The sequence below is a fragment of the Rhincodon typus genome, chromosome 19, assembly GCF_021869965.1.
Source record: "Rhincodon typus isolate 14 chromosome 19, sRhiTyp1.1, whole genome shotgun sequence".
Taxonomy (NCBI): domain Eukaryota; kingdom Metazoa; phylum Chordata; class Chondrichthyes; order Orectolobiformes; family Rhincodontidae; genus Rhincodon; species Rhincodon typus.
Window position 1 is genome coordinate 26,056,775 of NC_063350.1, and position 20,825 is coordinate 26,077,599.

General features: G+C 39.8%; 1 protein-coding gene across 1 annotated transcript in view; it reads left to right on the plus strand.

The window, feature by feature from the left end:
• LOC109928561 (myelin transcription factor 1) overlaps positions 1-20,825 on the plus strand; it is a 139,865-nt gene that overhangs the window by 75,068 nt on the left and 43,972 nt on the right. The window contains exons 5-13 of the mRNA XM_020528508.2: positions 1,576-1,638; positions 1,906-2,177; positions 4,911-5,804; positions 9,801-9,935; positions 11,446-11,536; positions 12,629-12,736; positions 14,324-14,535; positions 14,950-15,152; positions 19,213-19,473. Coding sequence (XP_020384097.1) covers positions 1,576-1,638; positions 1,906-2,177; positions 4,911-5,804; positions 9,801-9,935; positions 11,446-11,536; positions 12,629-12,736; positions 14,324-14,535; positions 14,950-15,152; positions 19,213-19,473 — 2,239 coding nt within the window. The remainder of the gene's footprint in view (positions 1-1,575; positions 1,639-1,905; positions 2,178-4,910; positions 5,805-9,800; positions 9,936-11,445; positions 11,537-12,628; positions 12,737-14,323; positions 14,536-14,949; positions 15,153-19,212; positions 19,474-20,825) is intronic.

A 20,825-nucleotide genomic window follows, 5' to 3' on the forward strand; every position in this document is an offset into this window, starting at 1 on the left:
CCTTCTTCATTTTCTGAAGAAGGGTCTAGGCCCAAAACGTCAGCCTTCCTGCTCCTCTGATGCTGCTTGGCCTGCTGTGTTCATCCAGCTGTACACCTTATTATCTCTTATTTCAGCTGGATGAGTTGTTCTGTGTGTTGCCTTATCTTACATTCCCAGCACATGTTTAGTGAGAGTGCCTTTAGCCCAATGACAGCAGGCTAATGAGGTCTGGCCCTCAAATAGACCGAGTCTTCTGCTAGTGCCATCAGACAACAGGTTAATTAAAAATGACACCCACTGCTTTGGGTTAATGTTGTTTGCTTTCAGTATTTACAGCCCATTTTATATAGAAAGAAAATACTGTACACTGGGAAGGAAATCAAAAACAAGAAACAATAGAAGTTCAGTTTTTCCAAAAACATATTTATATGATTTTATTCTATGATGCTTTAAATCTGACTAGAATATATTATTGATGCATGCCAAAAAAATTATCTCAAATAGCAAGATGCATGGATGTAGCAATTTAGTGTAGCAGGGGGAGAGAACTCTGGCATGAAGCTTACTGTAAGCTGGAAAGTATGTTGTGATCTTTTTAAAATAGGTAACTATGTTTTCAATCTCAAAAGTGTTCAATTTACCTTGGAACATTAGTTTTTAAAAGTACAATTGTATCAACCAAATAGGACAGTGTTAGACTTAGACTATATGAAATGTCTCCAAGAACTCTAAGTCATGTAAGTAAATAGTATCTGTGGGCAGATAATTCAAAACTGCAGTTCTACCAACAACCAAACATTGGCAAAATTAAATCTTGTAGCTTTCTTTCAACATCAAGTTCCTAAGAATGAGCAATTTTCAAAACTAAAAACAAGGATTAAAAAAAGATTATTTACCACACATCTTTGATAACTTATTAAATATTATCTCCAAATGTTCATCCTTCCTTATAATAAAAGGGGGGCATTCACACAATCCATAATTTTATTGTAAAAGTCACTAGACTTTGCAGGTGAATACTGATATGTGAATGTTTCGTGCAGTCATCAAAAGTTCGCTCACTAGTTTTTCACAAAATCAGTGAAATCCTCAGAAGCAAAATTACAATAAATCTATTTATTAGATTATTGTAAAAGGATATCATGGCACACATTAAGGACTGAAAATATATTTGGCCCACTTTGTATATCAAGCTCCAATAGTGTAAGTAAAGAAAGATTATCATTCAATGTTAAGTTCTTCTGACCTTGAGCTAGGAATTTATTAACACAATCTCTAATTTCTGTGCCCATCCTCAAAATTTTCAGTGGTGAGACTCTATGATTTTAATGGCTGTTTTAAACAGTTTCCCCTTAATATTTTCATAGAGGTGTCACCCTTTTAAAAATAAATAGGCTAATGCTTCTACGAAAGAGTGAACAGAATTGCAAACAATTTTAAAATTAGTATGGACACAGAAGTGGGAAATCCCATTTTATACAAAATCCAAACATTGCCACCTCCAAAGTCAAGAAGAAGAGGATGACCAGGTAATATTGTATTACGTGCTCTAATGTGCAAAAGTGTTGATGTTGTAATCATTTTATTGTTCAGCTGTCCTACTCCAGGATGTAATGGCTCAGGGCATGCTAGTGGAAAATATGCACGGCACAGAAGGTAAATCAATTTTTCCAAAGTTAATGACCATGGCCTGAAAATTGCACAATGGGATACTAGTATGTCGAAATCTAATAACAAACACACTACTTAAAAAGTGGAGATTAACTTCAGACAAATATTTTTGCGTGTTATATCTCATGGTGTAATTTCAGGGTCTGACTTTACTTTCAGTTCAGAGTTAGAAGCTCTTTCTTGAACTTTTATGTTTAAAAAAATTGAAGGGCCTTTCAAGTAACTTTAAAATTCTGTTCTTTTTATTGTAAGCTCACAAGGTTGCCCTTTGGCAAGAAAGAGGAAAACACAGGACTCTGATTCTGATCAACCTCTAACCAAAAGGAAATCCCATCCATTGAAACTTGCTTTGGATGAAGGTTATAATGGAGATAGTGATGGAATAGTTGAGTTGGAGATAAAGGAGGAGTCAGTTGTAGATGAATCAGAAGAAGCACTTGAAGTTGAAGAAGAAATGGAGGAAGAAGAGGAGGAGGATGAAGAAAAAAATATGGAAGAAATTGAAAGCACTGAATCAGTACCAGGTGCATAATAAATTAACAAAATGCATAGAATATTATGATTAATTTTGCATCAATGCTATAACATAATAAAGGTACCTCTCAATCACCATGGAAAATGCTATGAGACCTTATAGCTTTAATAACAGTTTATGTGCACCAGTTGCAATCTTCTATTTTGCTAAACCTACATTGCCAGTATTTGACAAGCACCGATTTTCCACTCTTTTCCCCTTCCCATCACTCACAACATCCTGATTGGGTCCCCCTTATCCTCACTTTTCATCCCACCAGTCTCTGCATTCAAAGGATCATTCTCCTCCATTTCAGACAACTCCAGCAGAATGCCATCACCAAACACATCTTCCCCTCCCTCCTCCTGTCTACATTTTGCAGGGATCATTCCCTCTGGGACACCGTAGTCTGTTCCTCAACCACCAACACCAACCGCCTTCCTATGGCACCTTCCCATGTAACCACAGAAGGTGCAACACCAGCCCCTTCACCTTCTCCCTGCTGACCATTCCAAGGGCTTAAACAGCAGCATTTCACCTGTACCTCCTCCTGTATTGTATTCGCTGCACCCAATATGGCCTACTATAAATTGGAGAAACCAAACTGGGAGCAGACTGGGTGACTACTTTGCAAAACATCTCTGGTCCATGCATAAGCATGACACCAACCTTCCTGTAGCTGATCATTTTAACATCCTGCTCACATCCCTACTTATCTGCGCTCAGTATGCTGCAATGCTCCAGCGAATCACAGCAAAAACTGGAGGAGCAACATCTCATCTTCAGACTCGACACTTTACAACCTTCAAGGTTCCATAATGAGTTCAACACCTTCAGATTGTGAACCCACTCCCTTCCCATCCCTTTGTTTTAGCTTTATTGTTACATTCTCTGTAACCATGACCTGTCTCCTCTTCCCCTCACTCCAGTGGGACTGTCTGTTCTTTCCAGTCTGGCAGTCAGACACACCATTGTTCAGCCATTCTCACATTCTGATCACTTAATCTGAACTGTCAACATCCTTTCTCCCCCAGAACGACATGCTCCCCCCACCACAATTTCATAAATGTTGCCCCCTCCACACTTCACGTCAGCTCTAATGAAGAGTCATCTAGACTTGAAATGTTCGCTTGCTTTCTCTCCATGGATGCTGCCTGAACTGTTTTGATCTACAGTATTTTTTGTTTACAGAACAGATTGCATCATATGAATAATTTGCTCCTAAGCAGCTACCGTTACCTGGAATTGCTTAGTTAGACCTCTTCTCATGTGGAGTATGTGAACAATGGCCAACATCATTATATTCTCGTAGTTAAATAATCCAGGCTCTAGATTCCATATAATCCACAAACAGTGCTACTAATACAATCATCTTCTTGAGTTCTGTCCCAAAGGCAGGTCCAACTCACAGCACCATGGTTAAGTCAGGGAAGACTAATCCACCCCAATCAGTTTCAACCCAACGCTGTTCTTACTAATATACTGATCAACTGAGTCAACTTTGACCCCACCCCATCCCCAATCATCGCCCACAGAAGAGTCCAGATTTCTGTGTAGACGTGCACTTTTACATGCATATTATAGCCTAGAGCTATGGATGGTTATGGTGGAGATTCTAATATCTTTACATCATGTGGCTGAATCACTCCCATTTTTACTTTCTGATACTTAACCTAGTCAGCCATGTAATGAGGTGATGGCCCAGTGGTGTTATCACCGGGCTGTTAATCCAGAGACCCAGGTAATGTTCTAGGTACTTGCGTTCAAATCCTGCCATGGCAGATGATGGAATTTGAATTCAATTTTAAAAAAATCTGGAATTAAGATTCTAATTATGACCATAAAACCCTTGTCATTAATGCCCTTCAGGGAAGGAAACTGCTGTCTTGGCCTGGCCTACATGTGACTCCAGACCCTCAGCAATGTGGTTGATTCTGAACTGCCCTCTAGGCTATTAGGGATGAGCAAAAAATGCTGGCCTAACCAGAAATGCCTTCATCTCATCAATTAATTTTTTTTTTAAATGAACACATCTTCCTTGGCCAAAATCTCCTTGAGTGTCACTCTGGCTCATAGTCAGGGATGCTATCATTGTGCCACCATACCTCTACTAGTATAATAAATCTGTGTAAACTACATCTTGCAACTATGAGCAGGTGTGGTAACATTTTATTGCTGAAGTACAAAGATGATTGTTGAAATCATCAACTTTTACCTACTGTGCAATGTAAAGAAATATTCCAAAGAATATAGTAATCCTCAAACAAAATTATAAATATATTCATTAGATTAATGTAGAAGACTAATGTTGTACATTTGGAAGACTGAAAAAACATTGGTAAAACTTCGGACATCACACTGAAATGTGCCAAAAATATCAATTAAGAAATGTATTATTTGATTCTGGTTTCTTCTGACTAAGCGCTAAGTTGTGCATATATCTGGCAAAATGAAAGCATCATTCGTCAACTTCTAAGTTCTCTAAATATCCTCAAGATTTTCAGTCTATTTAACCGTAAAGGGACACGCTACTTTAAACAGTCTCATCTCAATAACAAGTTTAACAAACATCGCATGCTGTCTTAAATCACACTCCAGCCATTATTAATTGGATATCTTGTGACTTCCCACAAGCAATACCACAAGTGATCAATTAGTGTAAGTGTAATGAAATATTTAACGATAAAATTCTGAGTACACAGTCATAATGGAGATTAAACATGTTTCATTTTGCTTTGTGTAGATGGCAGGCATAAAGGGTCAGACAATCGGCATCGTTGGGAGGATGGAACCAAGAATGTCAGCACTCGAAAGGATGATTTTGTTAGCTATCAGGAATTAGTTGCCAAATCACTTCTAAACCTTGGCAAAATAGTAGACGATACCGCAATTCCTGCATTCTCAGATAAAAAGCCAAGTAACAGTGAGTCACAACCTACAGAGACTTGCATTTATAGAAAAGACAGCACACATCAGGAGGCAATGGAAGAAGGAAGTGATTCTGGGAAAGATGTTATTGAAAGTGAGACTGTGACTGAAGATTCTGAATGCGAAAAGGAAGTTGACCAGGATCATGATTCAGTTGAAGAAAATATAGTTGAAAATGTGCTTCCATCTAGTGATGAAAGAAATGAAGAACAGTGTAAAGAATTTAAGGGCATGACTGACTCATCTCACTGCAGTGAGCAGACAATTGTTTTGCAACAAGAGGTTGATGAGGCTGATAAGGCGGATATGGAGGAGAACAAGTCCACTAATGTGCAATACAAGGACAATACTGAAGTAATAGTGCAGATATCACAAGAGGTAGAACAGGAAATCCATTGTGAAGGACAACCAAAGTCAGAAAGCTCAGCAATAGCAGAGGACAATCTAGAAGAATGCACTGATGAGAGTGAGAGTTTACCTCCAAAATCTGCAATCACTGAAGAGTCAGAAATTTATGACATGATGACAAAAGGAAATCTTGGGCTCCTAGAGCAGGCCATTGCTCTGAAAGCTGAGCAGGTGAAGATGAAGAGAGAAGATTTAAACAGGGAGCCCAGCAGGTTATCAGGGGAACAGATGAGGCATAGCCACATGGAAGAAAAAACAAACAAATCTTTGGATTCCATCAGGAAAAACCTTTATAGTAAAGGTAAGTGGCAGGCTGTAGCCTGGACGGCAATTACTTGATTATTCTATGTACATGGATTTAATTTTCAGTGCAGTGTACATTGTTATTCCACCACATTGAGCATGACACGTGTAGTACGGTATGCATAAAATAACTGAGCACACACTGAGAAAATTACACATGCTCTGCAGCTGTGCTAGAACTCAAGCCAGAGCTATTAAATACACTGAAGCATTTCTCTAAATTATTCAACCGAATGCAGTTTAAAAACATAAAATATTGTAAAAACAGCAGTTGATTATAGCATTTTGGTATTCTACTTATGTGAAAAGTGAAGAGAATTTACAAGTGGCTTATTGTTTATGCATAACATATTCAGCTGAAAGTCCACAGGACGCCTTATTGGCTAAATGCAGTTTATGGCGCTATGTAGACAAGGACGGTCCAGTTTCTAATCTTAGAATGGGTTGATTTTCGAAAGTGTCACAATAGGAAGCCAAAGTTGGCCTCTGCAGATGGAAAATAGGAATGACAAAGAATTGCCAGAGTCTTTGATTCTGATCTCTGTCAAGAGTCCTCTAGTTAAAGTCTGAAACCTTGGTTTATCTCTGGTTGGCTCCATGGTCAAAAAAATCCAACCAACAATACTTAACACCATTCAATTAAAAGATGCCTTAATTTTGAGATACAAATAAATATTGGTGTCTAACACTAGCATGAGCCACCATGTTCACTAAGCAAGGGCAACAAAAGAGAAAGTAAAAATTAAAGGCCCTGAAATTGAGGCATAACGATACTTAATATGGTTTTCCTGAAATTTCTGCCTTTGCTATTTTGTGGTGTTATTTACCAGTATAAAATCAATGGATTGTGGCTTTGTTGAAATAACAAAGAAGATTACATACAAAGGCATTCAATGTTTATAGGTTAGTGTCAGATGCAGTAATTTCAATATCAGAGATTCAATGCATAAAAGATAAGCCATTTGTCGCTGTGTGTTAAAACAATAAAATATTGCGGAGGACTTTGATACAATTGGAAGAACATAAGTAACATACCAGTGAATAATGCAATGGTCTATTTATTCCATGTGGATTCATTTTTAAGATTTAAATCCTCCCTGAAATGACCATTAAGTAATAATTTGTTGGAATGAACTATATTTTTTTTTAATTTCACATTGCTGAATAGTGGAATTATAATTCACCTCTTTGGAATAATGGACTTTTACACTCATTATTAACCATAATCAACTGCAACCCGTGTAATTTTCCATACTTAATTGAATTACATTTTGCTCAGTGAAGATTGTATGAAACGATTATCATTTAAAATGTATCTTCAAATGTTCTTTAACATACAGTTAGTTCAAAGTCTTTATATTTAACTTGAATAAAACTTTAAAATTCATCAGCAAAAAAATGTAGCTATCTTTGAAGATAAGTGAGGTGATATCAGGGGCATATTTCTCGAACCCAGGAAGAAATGCCAGTCACAAGTAGACTGACTTAAAAACCTGCTCTGCAGAAATAACACACTGAGAGCAGCATAAGAAAGCTGAAGTCAGACTTCCAGTTTTCTGCGCACAGGAAGCCCCACACTTCAGAGCTGCCAGCATTTTTGATTATTGGGTTAGCTCTAGTAGTCCCAGCAGAACAAGAACTCGATTGTGCAGAACTTAAAGCATCTCCCCAAAGAGAGTGATGGTGATTGGAATGGGTAAGTCTGTGGCTTTTTAGGGTTGAGAGTTTGGACTTCATGGGGGAAGAGGCATCCAAAGGGGGTGGGGCGGGGGGGTGGTGGTGGGGTGGGGTGGGGGGGGGGGTGGTGGGGAGCAGTGGGTTTTAGAGAACAGCCAAAGAGGAAGAAAATGGGGTGACGTCTTAGTGAAGTTGCTCCTGATAAGAACAGAACACTCCTTAATTGATGTGCCACCCTTCCGTTATGCTTTTTTTAAACTCACTCATGGAATGTGGACACTACTGGCTGGGCCAGCATTTATTGTCCATCCCTAGTTGTCCTTGAGAAGATGGTGAAGAGCTGCCTTTGTGAACTACTATAATCCATTCGGTGTACATACACCCACAATGTCATGAGGGACAGGGTTCCAGGATTTTGACCCAATGACACTGAAGGAACAGTGATGTATTTCCAAGTTGAGGTGATGTGCAGCTTGCAAGGGAGCTTGAAGATAGTGGTGTTCTCATATGTCTGAGCCTGTACCCTTTTAAGTGGTAGAGTTTGTGGATTTGGAAGGTGCTATCTAAGGAACCTAGTGAATTTCTGCAGTGCATCTTGTAGATGGTACAGTGTGCTGCATCTAAGTGTTGGTGTTGGAGGAGTGAATGTGGATGTGGTCCCAATCAAGCGGGCACCTTTGATGTACATGGTGTCCAGCCTCTTGAGTGTTTTTGGAACTGCAAGTGGGGAGTATTCCAACACACTCCTCAGAGAGTAGGACAAGGACAGATACATTCTAATAAACAGATAGTAAATTTATTGCTGATGTCAGGGAGCTTTTCGTACAAAAAATAGTCATAGCATAGGCTTTGAGGAACGAGGAGGTGAGTTACCTGCTGCAAGAATGCTATCTTCTAACCTGCTCTTGTAGCCACACTATTCTATGACTAGTCCTGTTCAGTTTCTGATTAATATTAACCTCAGGAAGTTGATAGTTGGGGGGCGGGGGGATTCAGTGATGGTAATGCCATTGAATGTCAAGGGATAATGGTTGTATTCTCTCTTATTGGAGATATTCATTGCCTGGCACTTGTATGACATGAATGTCACTTGCCACTTATCAGTCCAAACCTGGATACAAGTCTTACTTCATTTGGACATGAACTGCTTCAGTATCTGAGGAGTCACGAATGGTGCTGAACATTGTGCAACCATCAGCAAAAAGCAGTTTAAGATGGTTGGGCCTGGGACACATCCCTGAAGAGCTCCCATAGAGATGTCCTGGAGCTGACACAATCATCTTCCTTAATTCCAGGTATGATGCTAATCAGCAGAGAGCTTTCCTCCTGATTCACATTGACTCCAGTTTTGCTAGGGCTCCTTAATGTCACACTGAGTTAAATGCAGCCTTTTTCTGGAGCACAAGTCTACAGGACTGTTGCTAAAATGTTGCCAGGACCCATAGCCACTGTCGTATCCAGTGCCTCCAGCCAGTTCTTGATTTAAGGTCAAGTGAGTCAAATTAGCTGAAGACTGTGATGGTCTTTGCACTGTGGCCTACCTGTAACTGCAGTGAACACAGATTGATTCTATTAATCGACAGTAAATTGGGCATTTAAAGGTGTCAATAAAGTTAAGGGCAGGCACCAACTGGGTACCTTATCTGCTTCCTATTGTGGGATATGGATCAAGGTTGAACAGGGAAGATGTTGGCTAGCCACACAACATATTTTACATATATCCCTGCCAAAAACGTACCTAGTGGGAGCTGTAAAATTCAGCCCATTGTTGTTTGTAAGACAACAACTGGCATAGAAAAGGTCAATCCTAAATACTACATCAACTTAAACTAGGAGAGTAGGACAAGGACAGATATATTCTAATAAACAAGTAATAAATTTATTGCTGATGTCAGGGAACTCTTCGTACAAAGAATAGTCAACATATGGAATCAATTTCAGGTAAAGCGTTGGAGGCAAACCTTCTGGTATCAATTTGCATACGGGATGGTAGAATTATAGAGTTTTACTGAATGAATGAGATGGCTGAATGACCTTAGGCTTGTGAATATATCTTGTAGTCTTCTCTTGCCGTAAATCATTCACTGGTTTAGTTCAATACAAAAAAAACTGTACCAGTAAAGTAAATAAATCTTAGTATTTTATCAGCAGCAGTGAGAGTGTATGTGACAGGGAAACAGCTTTTGCTACAGTTCTTTGTAACTGACACAAACTGTACTTCATGAGCTTCCAAAATGACCTTAGGCAATAAGCTAATGATAGGGAGTACGCAAAGGAATTCTGAATATTAGTATTTTCTGTTCACACTGTCATATAGATCCCTCAAGGTCTGAGAAGAGGGAGATCAAATGCCCTACCCCAGGCTGTGATGGCACTGGTCATGTGACAGGATTGTATCCACACCATCGTAGTCTTTCTGGATGCCCACACAAGGATAAAATACCCCCAGAGAGTGAGTAGCTTTCTTTTTGTCAAATTGATCCTGGTTTTATTTGACTTCACAGCGTTACTAGACAGTGTCGATTTTAGCAATTGGTTCTCTTGGTTCAGAATTTTAAAACTCTATTTGGGAATCTTGTAGGTTTTCACCCAAACTCCTGAAATTCACTTCCAGAAGTTCTCAGTCAGGAGTGTCAATATGTAAACTTATCTTTGTGTTTCATTGATAGCCCTTTGAACAAAAGCCATTTGCAGCAATTATATTGTACAAACTATCTTTTCACACCCATTTAAAATATCTAAGAGAATAGTGAAACTGTTAATCCGTTTAAAATAAATGTTGTTTCAAAATTTGATGTGAATATGCACAATATTTGTGCAAACTTTGCCAACAGCAGTTGACAGACCCAGTTTAGTAACTTTCTGCTGCTTATGGGTTTGAGGGACCATGCTGATCATGATTTATAATCCTGCAATAAAACGTAAGTGAACGTCATTATTCACTGATCACTTTTAATTCAAAAGCATAACATCAAAAATGTAGCTATGTGAAAGCAGCTTATTTTGTTCAGGAAAAATGTGATGTCAATCAGCAACTACATATTATGTAGATTTACATTAAATATGCAGCACAGAAAAAGATTGTTTACCCCTACCAGTCCATATCAGCATTTATGCACCACTCAAGCCTCCTTCTACCTTTCTTGAAAGCGCTATCAGCTATTTCCTTCTTCTTCATACACCAACTCACCTCCCCTGAATGTACACTATTCATCTCACCTACCCCTTGTAGTGCATGTGTGATAATAGTGAAAAGGATCAACCTTTCTGCATAAACTGAACTATTTGATAAAAACCATGAAATAAATCAATCCTTCTGAGCTTACATTGATATAAAAACACTTGTCCCCATGGTAGATACATTTCCATTTTTTGTGGTGTTATCAATGAGCTACTGTACCTTGGTTAGTTGAAACAACCTTAGTAATGAGTAAGAGAAATTATGCTTTTTTTGTACACTTTGTGGCTTTCTAAGATATTGATAAATTAATTTGGTATAGACAGTGCTTCAGTTGTTTGCCTACATTATAGAACTTATAACTGAGTCATATGGGCTTGAAGATTCCACAGTCCTTTGCTAATCATTGCTGAGGTAGTGGCAGCTGAAGTAGTACAGTTAACCTCAGCATTCCCAAACAAGAAAGAAAATCATTCAGGCTTCCTGTCCTTCATCACTAATCAGTGACCCCTGTTGGAAAACTGAGAGTGCATAGTATTTGAGTACAGAATTATATTCCCCTGTGATTTCTTCCTTCCAAGGTTAGATATCCTGTAACATTTGCAGGTACTTAACTGATGCTTATGATTTGGTCCATAAAACTAAAGCACAACTTCCCAAAAGTAAAACTGCCAAACAACTTGAATTTTACAAGCTTTACCTGATCGCCGGCATGAAGTTTGGCACTACTGACAAAAAAAGACAGATGGTGTTTGATACTTTATGTTTTTCACTTGCTATTCAGTCCTTGCCATGCATGAAAATGTTTTGAAGTGTCCTACGCCAGGCTGCACGGGACAGGGGCATGTCAACAGCAACCGAAATACACACAGAAGGTAAGCACTTTTTCTTAATATAACTGATTTGTTATATTTTGACATAATTTAGAGGTGAAAGATATGGCAGAACAGCTGCGCTACAGTCTATTGGAATGAATATTAAATGTAACGAAAATTTCTTCTTAACATTCTTGATTATTTTAAAAATCTGAACTCTTTGTTTCTTTATGTAGCCTTGGGTAGAAGAGAGTTTGTGCCAATTGTTTTTCGATTTTCAAAGAGAATTGAATAGATAAGGAGGCAGGTAGCTGAGATTACATGTTTGTCCTTCATTGCAGTATGCCAGACAGTCATGGCTGATCCCACCGCAAGACTAACGCTAGGCATTTCCATGATACATGCCGTGGAAATCAAGCCAGTTACCTAAAGGCAGAGTCCTGTTTCTTATCTGTTTTCTCAGTCAGTTAATATATGTGGTTTCTGAATGAAATTAAAAATAATATTAATTATAGCAAAATAGCTTTTAAAAAGACACCCAATAAACTGTCTTGTTTGATGAGTCAGTGTCTCAAAACAAGAACTGAAAAGTCCCATTTCCACATGCAGCCTGCAATTTCCATTGTCTTCTTGCCTCTGGGTTAGGGGAGAGGGCAAGAAAAAAAAGCTGTTCCTGATGACTGTCCAGCATCTCCTGGAAGACATCGCATCTGAACCTGATCTTGTCCTCGCCTAACACAACCCACCATTCACAGTGGAGCAGAAATACTGGTTACAAGCCTTGGGTGGTCTGGACCAGTTGTTGTACAATAACCTGCATGGCAGAAAGTCATGGATTTGATTAACTTAATAGTTACCTTGTTGAATAAAAGGAAGTACTGAATTCAATTAGCACAAAAATAGTGCAACAAGTTCATTTGTTCTAGAAATTAAGGAATATATTTTCTTTCCTTTGTTTTGCATGAAACACTTAAAATGAATTGGGTCATTATTTACATTCAAAAAATGACAGATGGATTAAGTACAAGATTGTAAAGAATTCAAACGGGGCTATTCACAAAATGCAGCCCGAAGTAGCTGTAATATAGCTTTCTTTGGTTATTTGGATGCAAAACTATCCTCATACTTAAATTGCTGCTTTCTTAATGACAGCCTTTCTGGATGCCCCATTGCTGCTGCTGAGAAACTGGCAAAATCTCACGAGAAACAGCATAACAGTGAATCTCCCAAGAGCAGCCAAAGTTCTGACAGAGTGTTGAGGTAGGTTTACTACACCAAAGAGCCTAAAGCAAATTAGAGAAAGCTGCAAAGGTGAGAGCAAATTAGAGGAAACACCTTCTGTGCACCACTATTTAGATAATCCAGAAATAAACGCTCGATGTCCTGTTTACATACGTATATCCTGAAGTGGCATTGTCTGCACATTATTAAATAATTGAATCAGTGATTAATGAAATACTTTTTGTTTTATCAATTGTAGTATGGAACTTTTGCACAACATTTTGACAAAGCTGATATTTAAAAAGCAATGGAAGCAATATCTTAGAAAATGCAAATACTTATGTATATTGGTATATTACAAATTCACGCTCACAGCATATATCTCTTCTACATAAGCAGCACTTGTCAGGAATCCAGGCACAGTAATCAGCATATTTTTTTCAGGGTTTGCCATCCATTGGAGGACAGTTCTGTAGACTTTCACTGACCTTCACCCTTGAAATGAATTTCCAGTATTCATTTCTGTTAGGAGAAGAGCTGCATCAAGTGTGCAAATTCGTAAAATATTAGAACTGTTAACATTACATTCATTCACGTGTTTGTGGCTGATTGTTAAAAGTTTGAATAATAAGTGATCGAATATTGATGGAGTGTAGCAACCTCAGCAAAGTTCCATACAAATGTATGAAATAGGAGACGTAGACCATTTGGCCCTTTGGACCTGTTCCACCATCCAATAAGATCATGGCTGATCTGCTTGCATTCCAAATTCCACATTCCTTTTTACCCTGAATAACTTTTGACTCTCTTGTTGAACAAAAATCTATCCACCTCTGTCTTAAATATATTCAATGACCCCATCTTCACCGCATTTTGAAACAGAGTTCCAAAGTTGCACAACACTCTGAGAGAAAAAAATTCTCCTCATTCTCTGTCCTGGAAGTGTGACTGCTCATTTTAAAACACCGCCCCTTGTTCCACATTTGTTGCATGGATGGCATTCAGGTGAATTACAACAACAGTACTCCATTGATAATATATATTTAGATAAAAAGCATCTTCAAAATCATAAAGTTAGAGTATATGGGAGGAAGCTGTTCCTGCTCATAAAAGTATTGAGAAGCTGAAGGCACAATTTTGAAGTATTTTTGCAAAAGAAGCAAATGTTTGTCGTTAGGGCCTAGAGAACTGCCTGGAAGTGTGGTGGAAAGAGATTCAATTGAGGCATTCAAGAGAGCATTAGTTAATTATTTAACAAGGAACAATGTCCAAGGCCGTAAGGAAAAAGCAGGAGAACAGCACTAAGTCAAAATGCTTAGAGAGCTGGAACAAACTCGATGGGCCAAAGGTCTCCTTCTACACCGTAACAAATGCTGCGATTAGTCTTGTGGCAGTCTGAATGTGAGTTGATATCTGAAAATTTTCATTGTAGGAGAAACTGTCAGGTATTCTCAACTTGATTATGTGGTTAAGGTTTATTTTGCATTTTTGCAGAATGTAGTATTGTAAAATGAATAAAAATGAAAACCGCTTTGCTCATTCAATTTGACATCTTTAAATAAATGAATGCTACACAGTCTCATTCATTGCTTTGCAACTCACCTAATAACTCCAAATGTCTTCCAGGCCGATGTGCTTTGTGAAACAGTTGGAGATTCCACACTATAGTTACAGGCCGAACATGCTGCCAGTCACGCCTCGAGCTAACCTAGCAAAGGAGTTGGAGAAATATTCCAAGGTTACATTTGATTATGCCAGTTTTGATGCACAGGTTTTTGGGAAACGTGTGATTGCGCCAAAGCTTCAGGCATCTGAAACCTCCCCCAAAACTTTTAAATGTAAGTATATTTTTTTTAATTCAAAGACTGAATAAAAGTTCGAATCTGCTGCCTCTGTCACTTGAGACTAGGAATGTCAGAATATCACATTTCGGATTAAGTACACTGAATTGATCATGTTATTAGTAATTTAGCATGAAAATTCCCCCTAATAAAATGGCAAAGCTGTTCTTAAATGTTGACATAAATATTATCTTAAGTATTTGCATTCATTATTATTTCCAATTGTGTCTCGACCTGAGGCAAGTACATTGCATTACACCTGAAAAGGTTAAGTCTGTTCAGTATCTGAAGCTGCTACAGTCAGCTGTACCCTTGAAATGATCCACATCATTTCATGAACCATGGTATTACTGAAATAATTTGAAGTGGAATCTTGCTAACTTATTCAAAATTATATATTTTCCTGCATAGCAAAACCATTCCCAAAGGCCTCCTCACCCAGTCACTGTTTGTCTACTAACTATGCTAAAAGCTCATCCTCATCTGGTGGCTATGACTATGCTCATGATGCCGAAGCTGCACATATGGCTGCGACGGCTATCCTCAATCTATCTACACGCTGCTGGGAAATGCCCGAAAATCTAAGCACTAAGCATCAGGATCATTCCTCAAAGGTAAGTCACTGCATTCTGCTAACTGTAAAGCTGAATAGAATGTTTAGGAAATATTGGACAAGGCATGTTTAATTCAGAAGTTGGAACATCTTTAGGTTGTCAGCAACAGACAAAGCCAACTGTTAAAACTAACAAAATAAGTGGATTGCTGCCATCAGCTCATGTGATTTAACAGTATTCTATATACAGAAATGTTTCAAGACATGACTGTCACAGTTGACACTGATGCAATTTTTTTTGTCACAGCGAGAAAAGTAGTACTCAAAGGAAAGGCTGTCCTGTAATGCTGGTTTCCTCTGAGTTGAGGAAAAGCCAAGGCTTTACGAACAGTCATTTTGCTATCCTGCAATTGACCTCAGCATGTAGCTAGTCATGATTTGGTGATGTTACAATTACAAACACACGGCTCCATTAAAGAAGAATGATGCTGTATAATAAGTGTAATGAGAATTTCCAATTGGATCGGAAACCTTGGGTGGAATCTTATAGGGCCTGAACAAGGTGGACTATGATGAGAAACGTGGCAGAATCACAGAAGAAATCCAGTGGTGCCTACCTTGGCATCGGGAACAATTCGTTGCATCCATTAACTATAACCCAGGACTCAAAATGAGACTCTTGCTGAGAAGTGGCGAGTTGCTTATTAAGGGGAATTATTGCGAATTAAACTTATTAAACAGCACATATGTAGCTTTCTAATCACCCGCCGAAAGCAAATTAGACACTGAGAATACTTGACTTAGGAGTCAGAGCAGATACCTGGTGACTGCAGTTCGCCATGGAGTGTGAACACCCTCCATGTTAGTCATCACACAACAGCCTCTAAGGGCACAATCCATGCACCACTCACATGCACACCTCATCCAAGGACTTGGCAGCACGGTGACACAGTGGATAGCACCGCTGCCTCACATCGCCAGATACTTTGGTTCAATTCCACCCTCAGGTGACCGTCTGCGCAGATTATGCATGTTCTCCCCATAAAAGCGTAGGTTTCCTCCCACGGTGCAGAAGTGTGCAGGTTAGGTAGATTGATCATGCTAAGTTGCCCAGTAGTGTCCAGGAATGTGCAGGCTAGGTGGATTAGCCTTGGTAAATGTGGAGTTGTGGGGATAGGGTGGAGGTGGAGGGTCCGTAGCCAGCCATAGGCTACCAATGGCTTAGTGCTTCCAGGCATAGCCCTGTCTCTTTGTGAGAAAAGGTCAGTTGGAATGCGCGTCAGGTTCCCCATTCCCTTGTTATCATGCCTTCAGTCATGAGGACCAATAGCTGAGGAGTGGAGTATAGGTTTATGCGTGTATCCAGCAGTCCCTGGGGATTAGATCCAGCTCTCCATGCACTGTTGCCAAGTTTTCCATGGAGGCAGCCAAAAGATTGCATGCTTGAGGCAGGTGGGTCACCACCTAGGGTTGCACTCTTGCAGCTTCTGGGCAATGAAGGCCACTGTATCCCACATCTCTGTCTGCCACTGCTGCCTTCCTCCCTGCTCATGTGGGCAAAGTCCCTGGAAGCTGACACCACAGGGTCCTCTCCTGCCTGGGACTGAGCAGATGCCAGTTCTCTGGCAGTCCTCTCATTGCGAGTGGCTTGGGGAGTCTCTTCCTCAGCCAGCTGCAAAGCTGCTGAAATGAGGTGCTCACCAACTTGTGCTCCCGTTCTTTCTAAATGTGACATTTTCACTGAGTTGCCAGTGTCTGTATTGATGAGAAGTGCAGGAGACAACCTTGCCAGTGCTTCCTCTGAGTTTTCTGAACATTCTCCCTCAGAAGTCACGGAGGAGGCTTCTGTCAAAGCAGGCCAGTTCTCTGGAGGGGTCATGGGCATCCCTGCAAGACACAGGAGAAAAGGGTTCATGGACAATGGTTAGAAGTGGTGTGCAATGAATTACACTGACAACAGGGTTAATGTGAGAGTTGCAGTGGAATGAAGCATGGTACCTACTCAGTTGGCATTTCATTGGATATCTTGGCATCACCACAGGAAAGGTCCCAGTCTTCTTTTGCAATGAAAAGGATTCTGTCCTTGTGCTGAGTGAGGAGCTTAATGTCAGGCACTTCTCAACCTGTCAAAGAGTCATAAAGTCATACAACATGGAAACAGACCCTTCGGTCCAACTATTCCATGCCAATCATGTTCCCAAACTAAAGTAGTCCCATCTGCCTGCATAAGAACGTGCATCCCTCCAAACCTTTCCCAATCCTGGCTCCTTCTACCCTGTTTTGGGCTGCTTTCCCCTGTAATGAGAGAAAGGGGGGATTGAGTATGTTGAAAGAGGGTGGCCCAACCGTTAGTGCTGACGTGGATGGAGGAATGGTGGTGAGGAGCTCCAAGCAAGTGAGTAGGCAGTGCAGAGGCCACACAGTGTTAGTGGTGTGGGAGGTTTGGGGAAGTGAAGGTGACTGACGGAACATGTTACATCCAATAGTAAGAGCCTGAGTCTTGGGAGGAGGTGGGTGCAATTGCAGAGATGGACAAGTGTTAGTTAGCAGAGGGAGAGTATGGCATTTACCCTGGCATTACCCTGCTAATGAAGACCAGTGACTTCCTTGTGGCATTGCTGCCCACCCCTCCAGATCATTTAGACTGTACTGACCCGAGTGGAGACCTCAGACCACATTGCCAGTGTCTGGTGGTGTGCCTTTTCTGCCAGTCCTCCAGAAAGAGGATGGCCTGCTCTCAACTAGCCGGTTCAGCAGGATCTCCAGATTAATGTTCGAGAATTGTGGCACCACCTTTCCCTTCTCTAGCATCTTCAGAATGAGTGTCCATCACCAGGCAGGGCAGCTTCAGAATACCAGTGCTCATTCAAGTTCATAGTGGCCTTTTCCATTTGGAATGGGCAAGTTGTTCTGGAACACCAAGTAGTAAGATCGGGCTAGAATTAGGTGAGAGTTACTGATGGGTTGGGAGTTAACAATGTGTATTTGGTAAGATAAGCTGAGAGATCTAACTAGGACTTATGGTGAGAAACTCTCCATGAGACTGAACGAAACTGACAGCCCCAAAAAAAATGACATTCAGCTCCTTATTTCTGACTTTGATTGGGCTAAAATGATACCATTATCTTCCTTTGATTTTTCTGAGCAATCTTGTAAAGGAGGATCTTTCAGAAGTGGGTCAGCTAGGGAATCCTTAGAGAGAGTAGTTCAGGGAATCCATGCAGGAGCCACATTCCCATTTTGTGGCACAAGGTTCCATAATGTGGTAATTAAAGACTATGAGGTAAATGGGTAAGTGTGTAGGATGGCAAAAGAGGCAAGGTAGATAAGGTAGGGATGTAAAAGTTGGTAAGGTAAGTGGGTAAGAGGGAATGGTGGAAAGTTGATAGATTGGATGAATTGGGTGGCACATTGGAATAGGGACAGGCAGCACTATGGTAGATTAGCAAATATGCTGGTGGACATCGAATAATTTGGTGGGGATGTGGTAGGTGTCATTTTGTGGGGTCAGGTCATGTTCAGGGGGATGGGTTAATAGGTCGGAAGGGCAAGGGGCCTATGTAGGTTAAAGGCCGTTAAATCGGGAGGGTAGTCACAGACTCAGAGGTAATCCAGAAGGCCAGAGACTAGTCAGGGATTCAGGTGACTAGTCCAGATGTCAGAGGGTCAGCTTGAGTGATTGGGGGATCAGTTGTATAGTTAACCAGGAGTTAACTATGATTCTTCTGTTTCACTTTTCTTGGGTAACTGTCCAGTAAATAAGTCAGTAATTCAGGGATATTTTCAAAGGTTCTCAGGGAACAGTGGAATTGCCCTTCTGAAGTTCACATTTCCTGGGCAATTGCCATTTTGCATTGGGACTTCAGAGTGATCCCATAGTGCATCTCCATGGTACATCAGATCTCTAAAATTCTAGAGACCAGAGGATCTGGGATAATTATGTCACTCTCTTTTCTACTGAATGGCATACCAAAGAAATTACTATGATCAAAGATTTGGATAGATCCATTCTTAATATCAAGTTGTTAACCATGCAAATTAAAATAAAGAAAGATATGATTGGATTCTCAAAACTAAGAAAAACATTTTCTTCATAAAACTTTTGTTCAATTATTTTGTAGAATATGGATATTGAAGTAGATGAAAATGGAACTCTGGATCTCAGCATGAATAAAAACCGTAAAAGGGAAAATGTATTTTCTGCAATAAGCACGAATGTCAGGTCAGCAGATTTATCATCCTCCTATCATCATGGAAGCAACAGCACATGTAGCAGCGTCATGGGTTCACCGCAGTCCAGTCAGACTTCTAAACAGGATGAATATGATGGCCCTATTGACTACACAAAGCCAAGCAGACAAAGAGAGGAAGAGTCTGAAGAAGTGAGTTCTGGGCAGGATCAAGTTTGATTGACAACTAATGAGAAGTATGCTATTTGCTTTTAAAGTCAGTGGCATCCAACAACAAAAATTGAACTAAAAATACACCATTCATTTCATGAACAAACTCAGTCATCTGATAAATGCAACGTAGTAATACATCAGTTAGTTCAAAATACTTCATGTCAATCAGTTATTTCAGTGATAAAATTTCAATGATTTCATTAATTTCCCTTTTTCTCCCTGTTCTCCTACAATTGATGACTGACTCATAAAAGGTAACCCAAGTTAACTCAAGATCAAATTTTTCTTTCCTGCCTTATGAGTCAGTTCAGATTGAGAATTGTCCACATAGGATATTTAGATTATTGCTATTCTAGGATTTAGTGCAAATGTATATAAGTGTCTTGTAAAATTAGGTCATCTCAGAAATGCCTTATTTACATAAAAATATGAGGCTTACTACACATAAGCAATAGCTATGTGAGTTTTACTATCTCCAACCCTGGAATTAATTGTGACTGTCAGTAGGGAAATAGAGAATGTGAAACACAAGACATAAGCAGGTGCTCTTTAAGCAATTCTTTCCTGATCTTCCGGTGAAGTATGAAAATCTTATTTTGTGTTTAGACCTAGACCACAGTGGGGAAATCAGACAGGGAGACTTTGGATCAGCTGGATAGAGGTGTTTTATGGTGGTATTTACATTATTTGTTGATCTATCTTAAACATCAAATCATCACATTTCTCAACATGCAGCGTATGTGAACTAAAAAAGTAAAATTAATCTAAAGCCAAAAATACTTTAATTCATTTGCAGTAGGGCTAAGTACAATATACCTGCACCATAAAAAACTGCAGGGGTTCAGGACAATAGCTCACCATCATCTCAAGGGCAGTTAGGAATGGGCAATAAACAGAAACATAGAAAATAGGAGCAGCAGTAGGCCATTTGACCCATCGAATCAGTTCCCCAATTCATGTGATTGTTGTTGATCCTCTATCTCAATGCTATATTCCCACCCTCTCCCCATATCCTTTGACAACTTTAGTGTCTACAAATTGATCTATTTATTTCTTAAATATATTCAATGACTTGGTCTCCATTGCCTTAAGTGGAAGACAGTTCCACAGATTCATTACCCTCTGAGTAAAGAAGTTTCTACTCTTCTTAGTCCTAAGTGACCCACACATTTTCTGAGACCATGGCCCCTTGTACTGGGCCGACTAGACATGGAAAACATCATCTCTGCATCCAAGACAACAAGGTGCAGGGCTGGATGAACACAGCAGGCCAAGCAGCATCATAGGAGCAGAGAGGCTGACGTTTCGGGCCTAGACCCTTCATCAGAAAA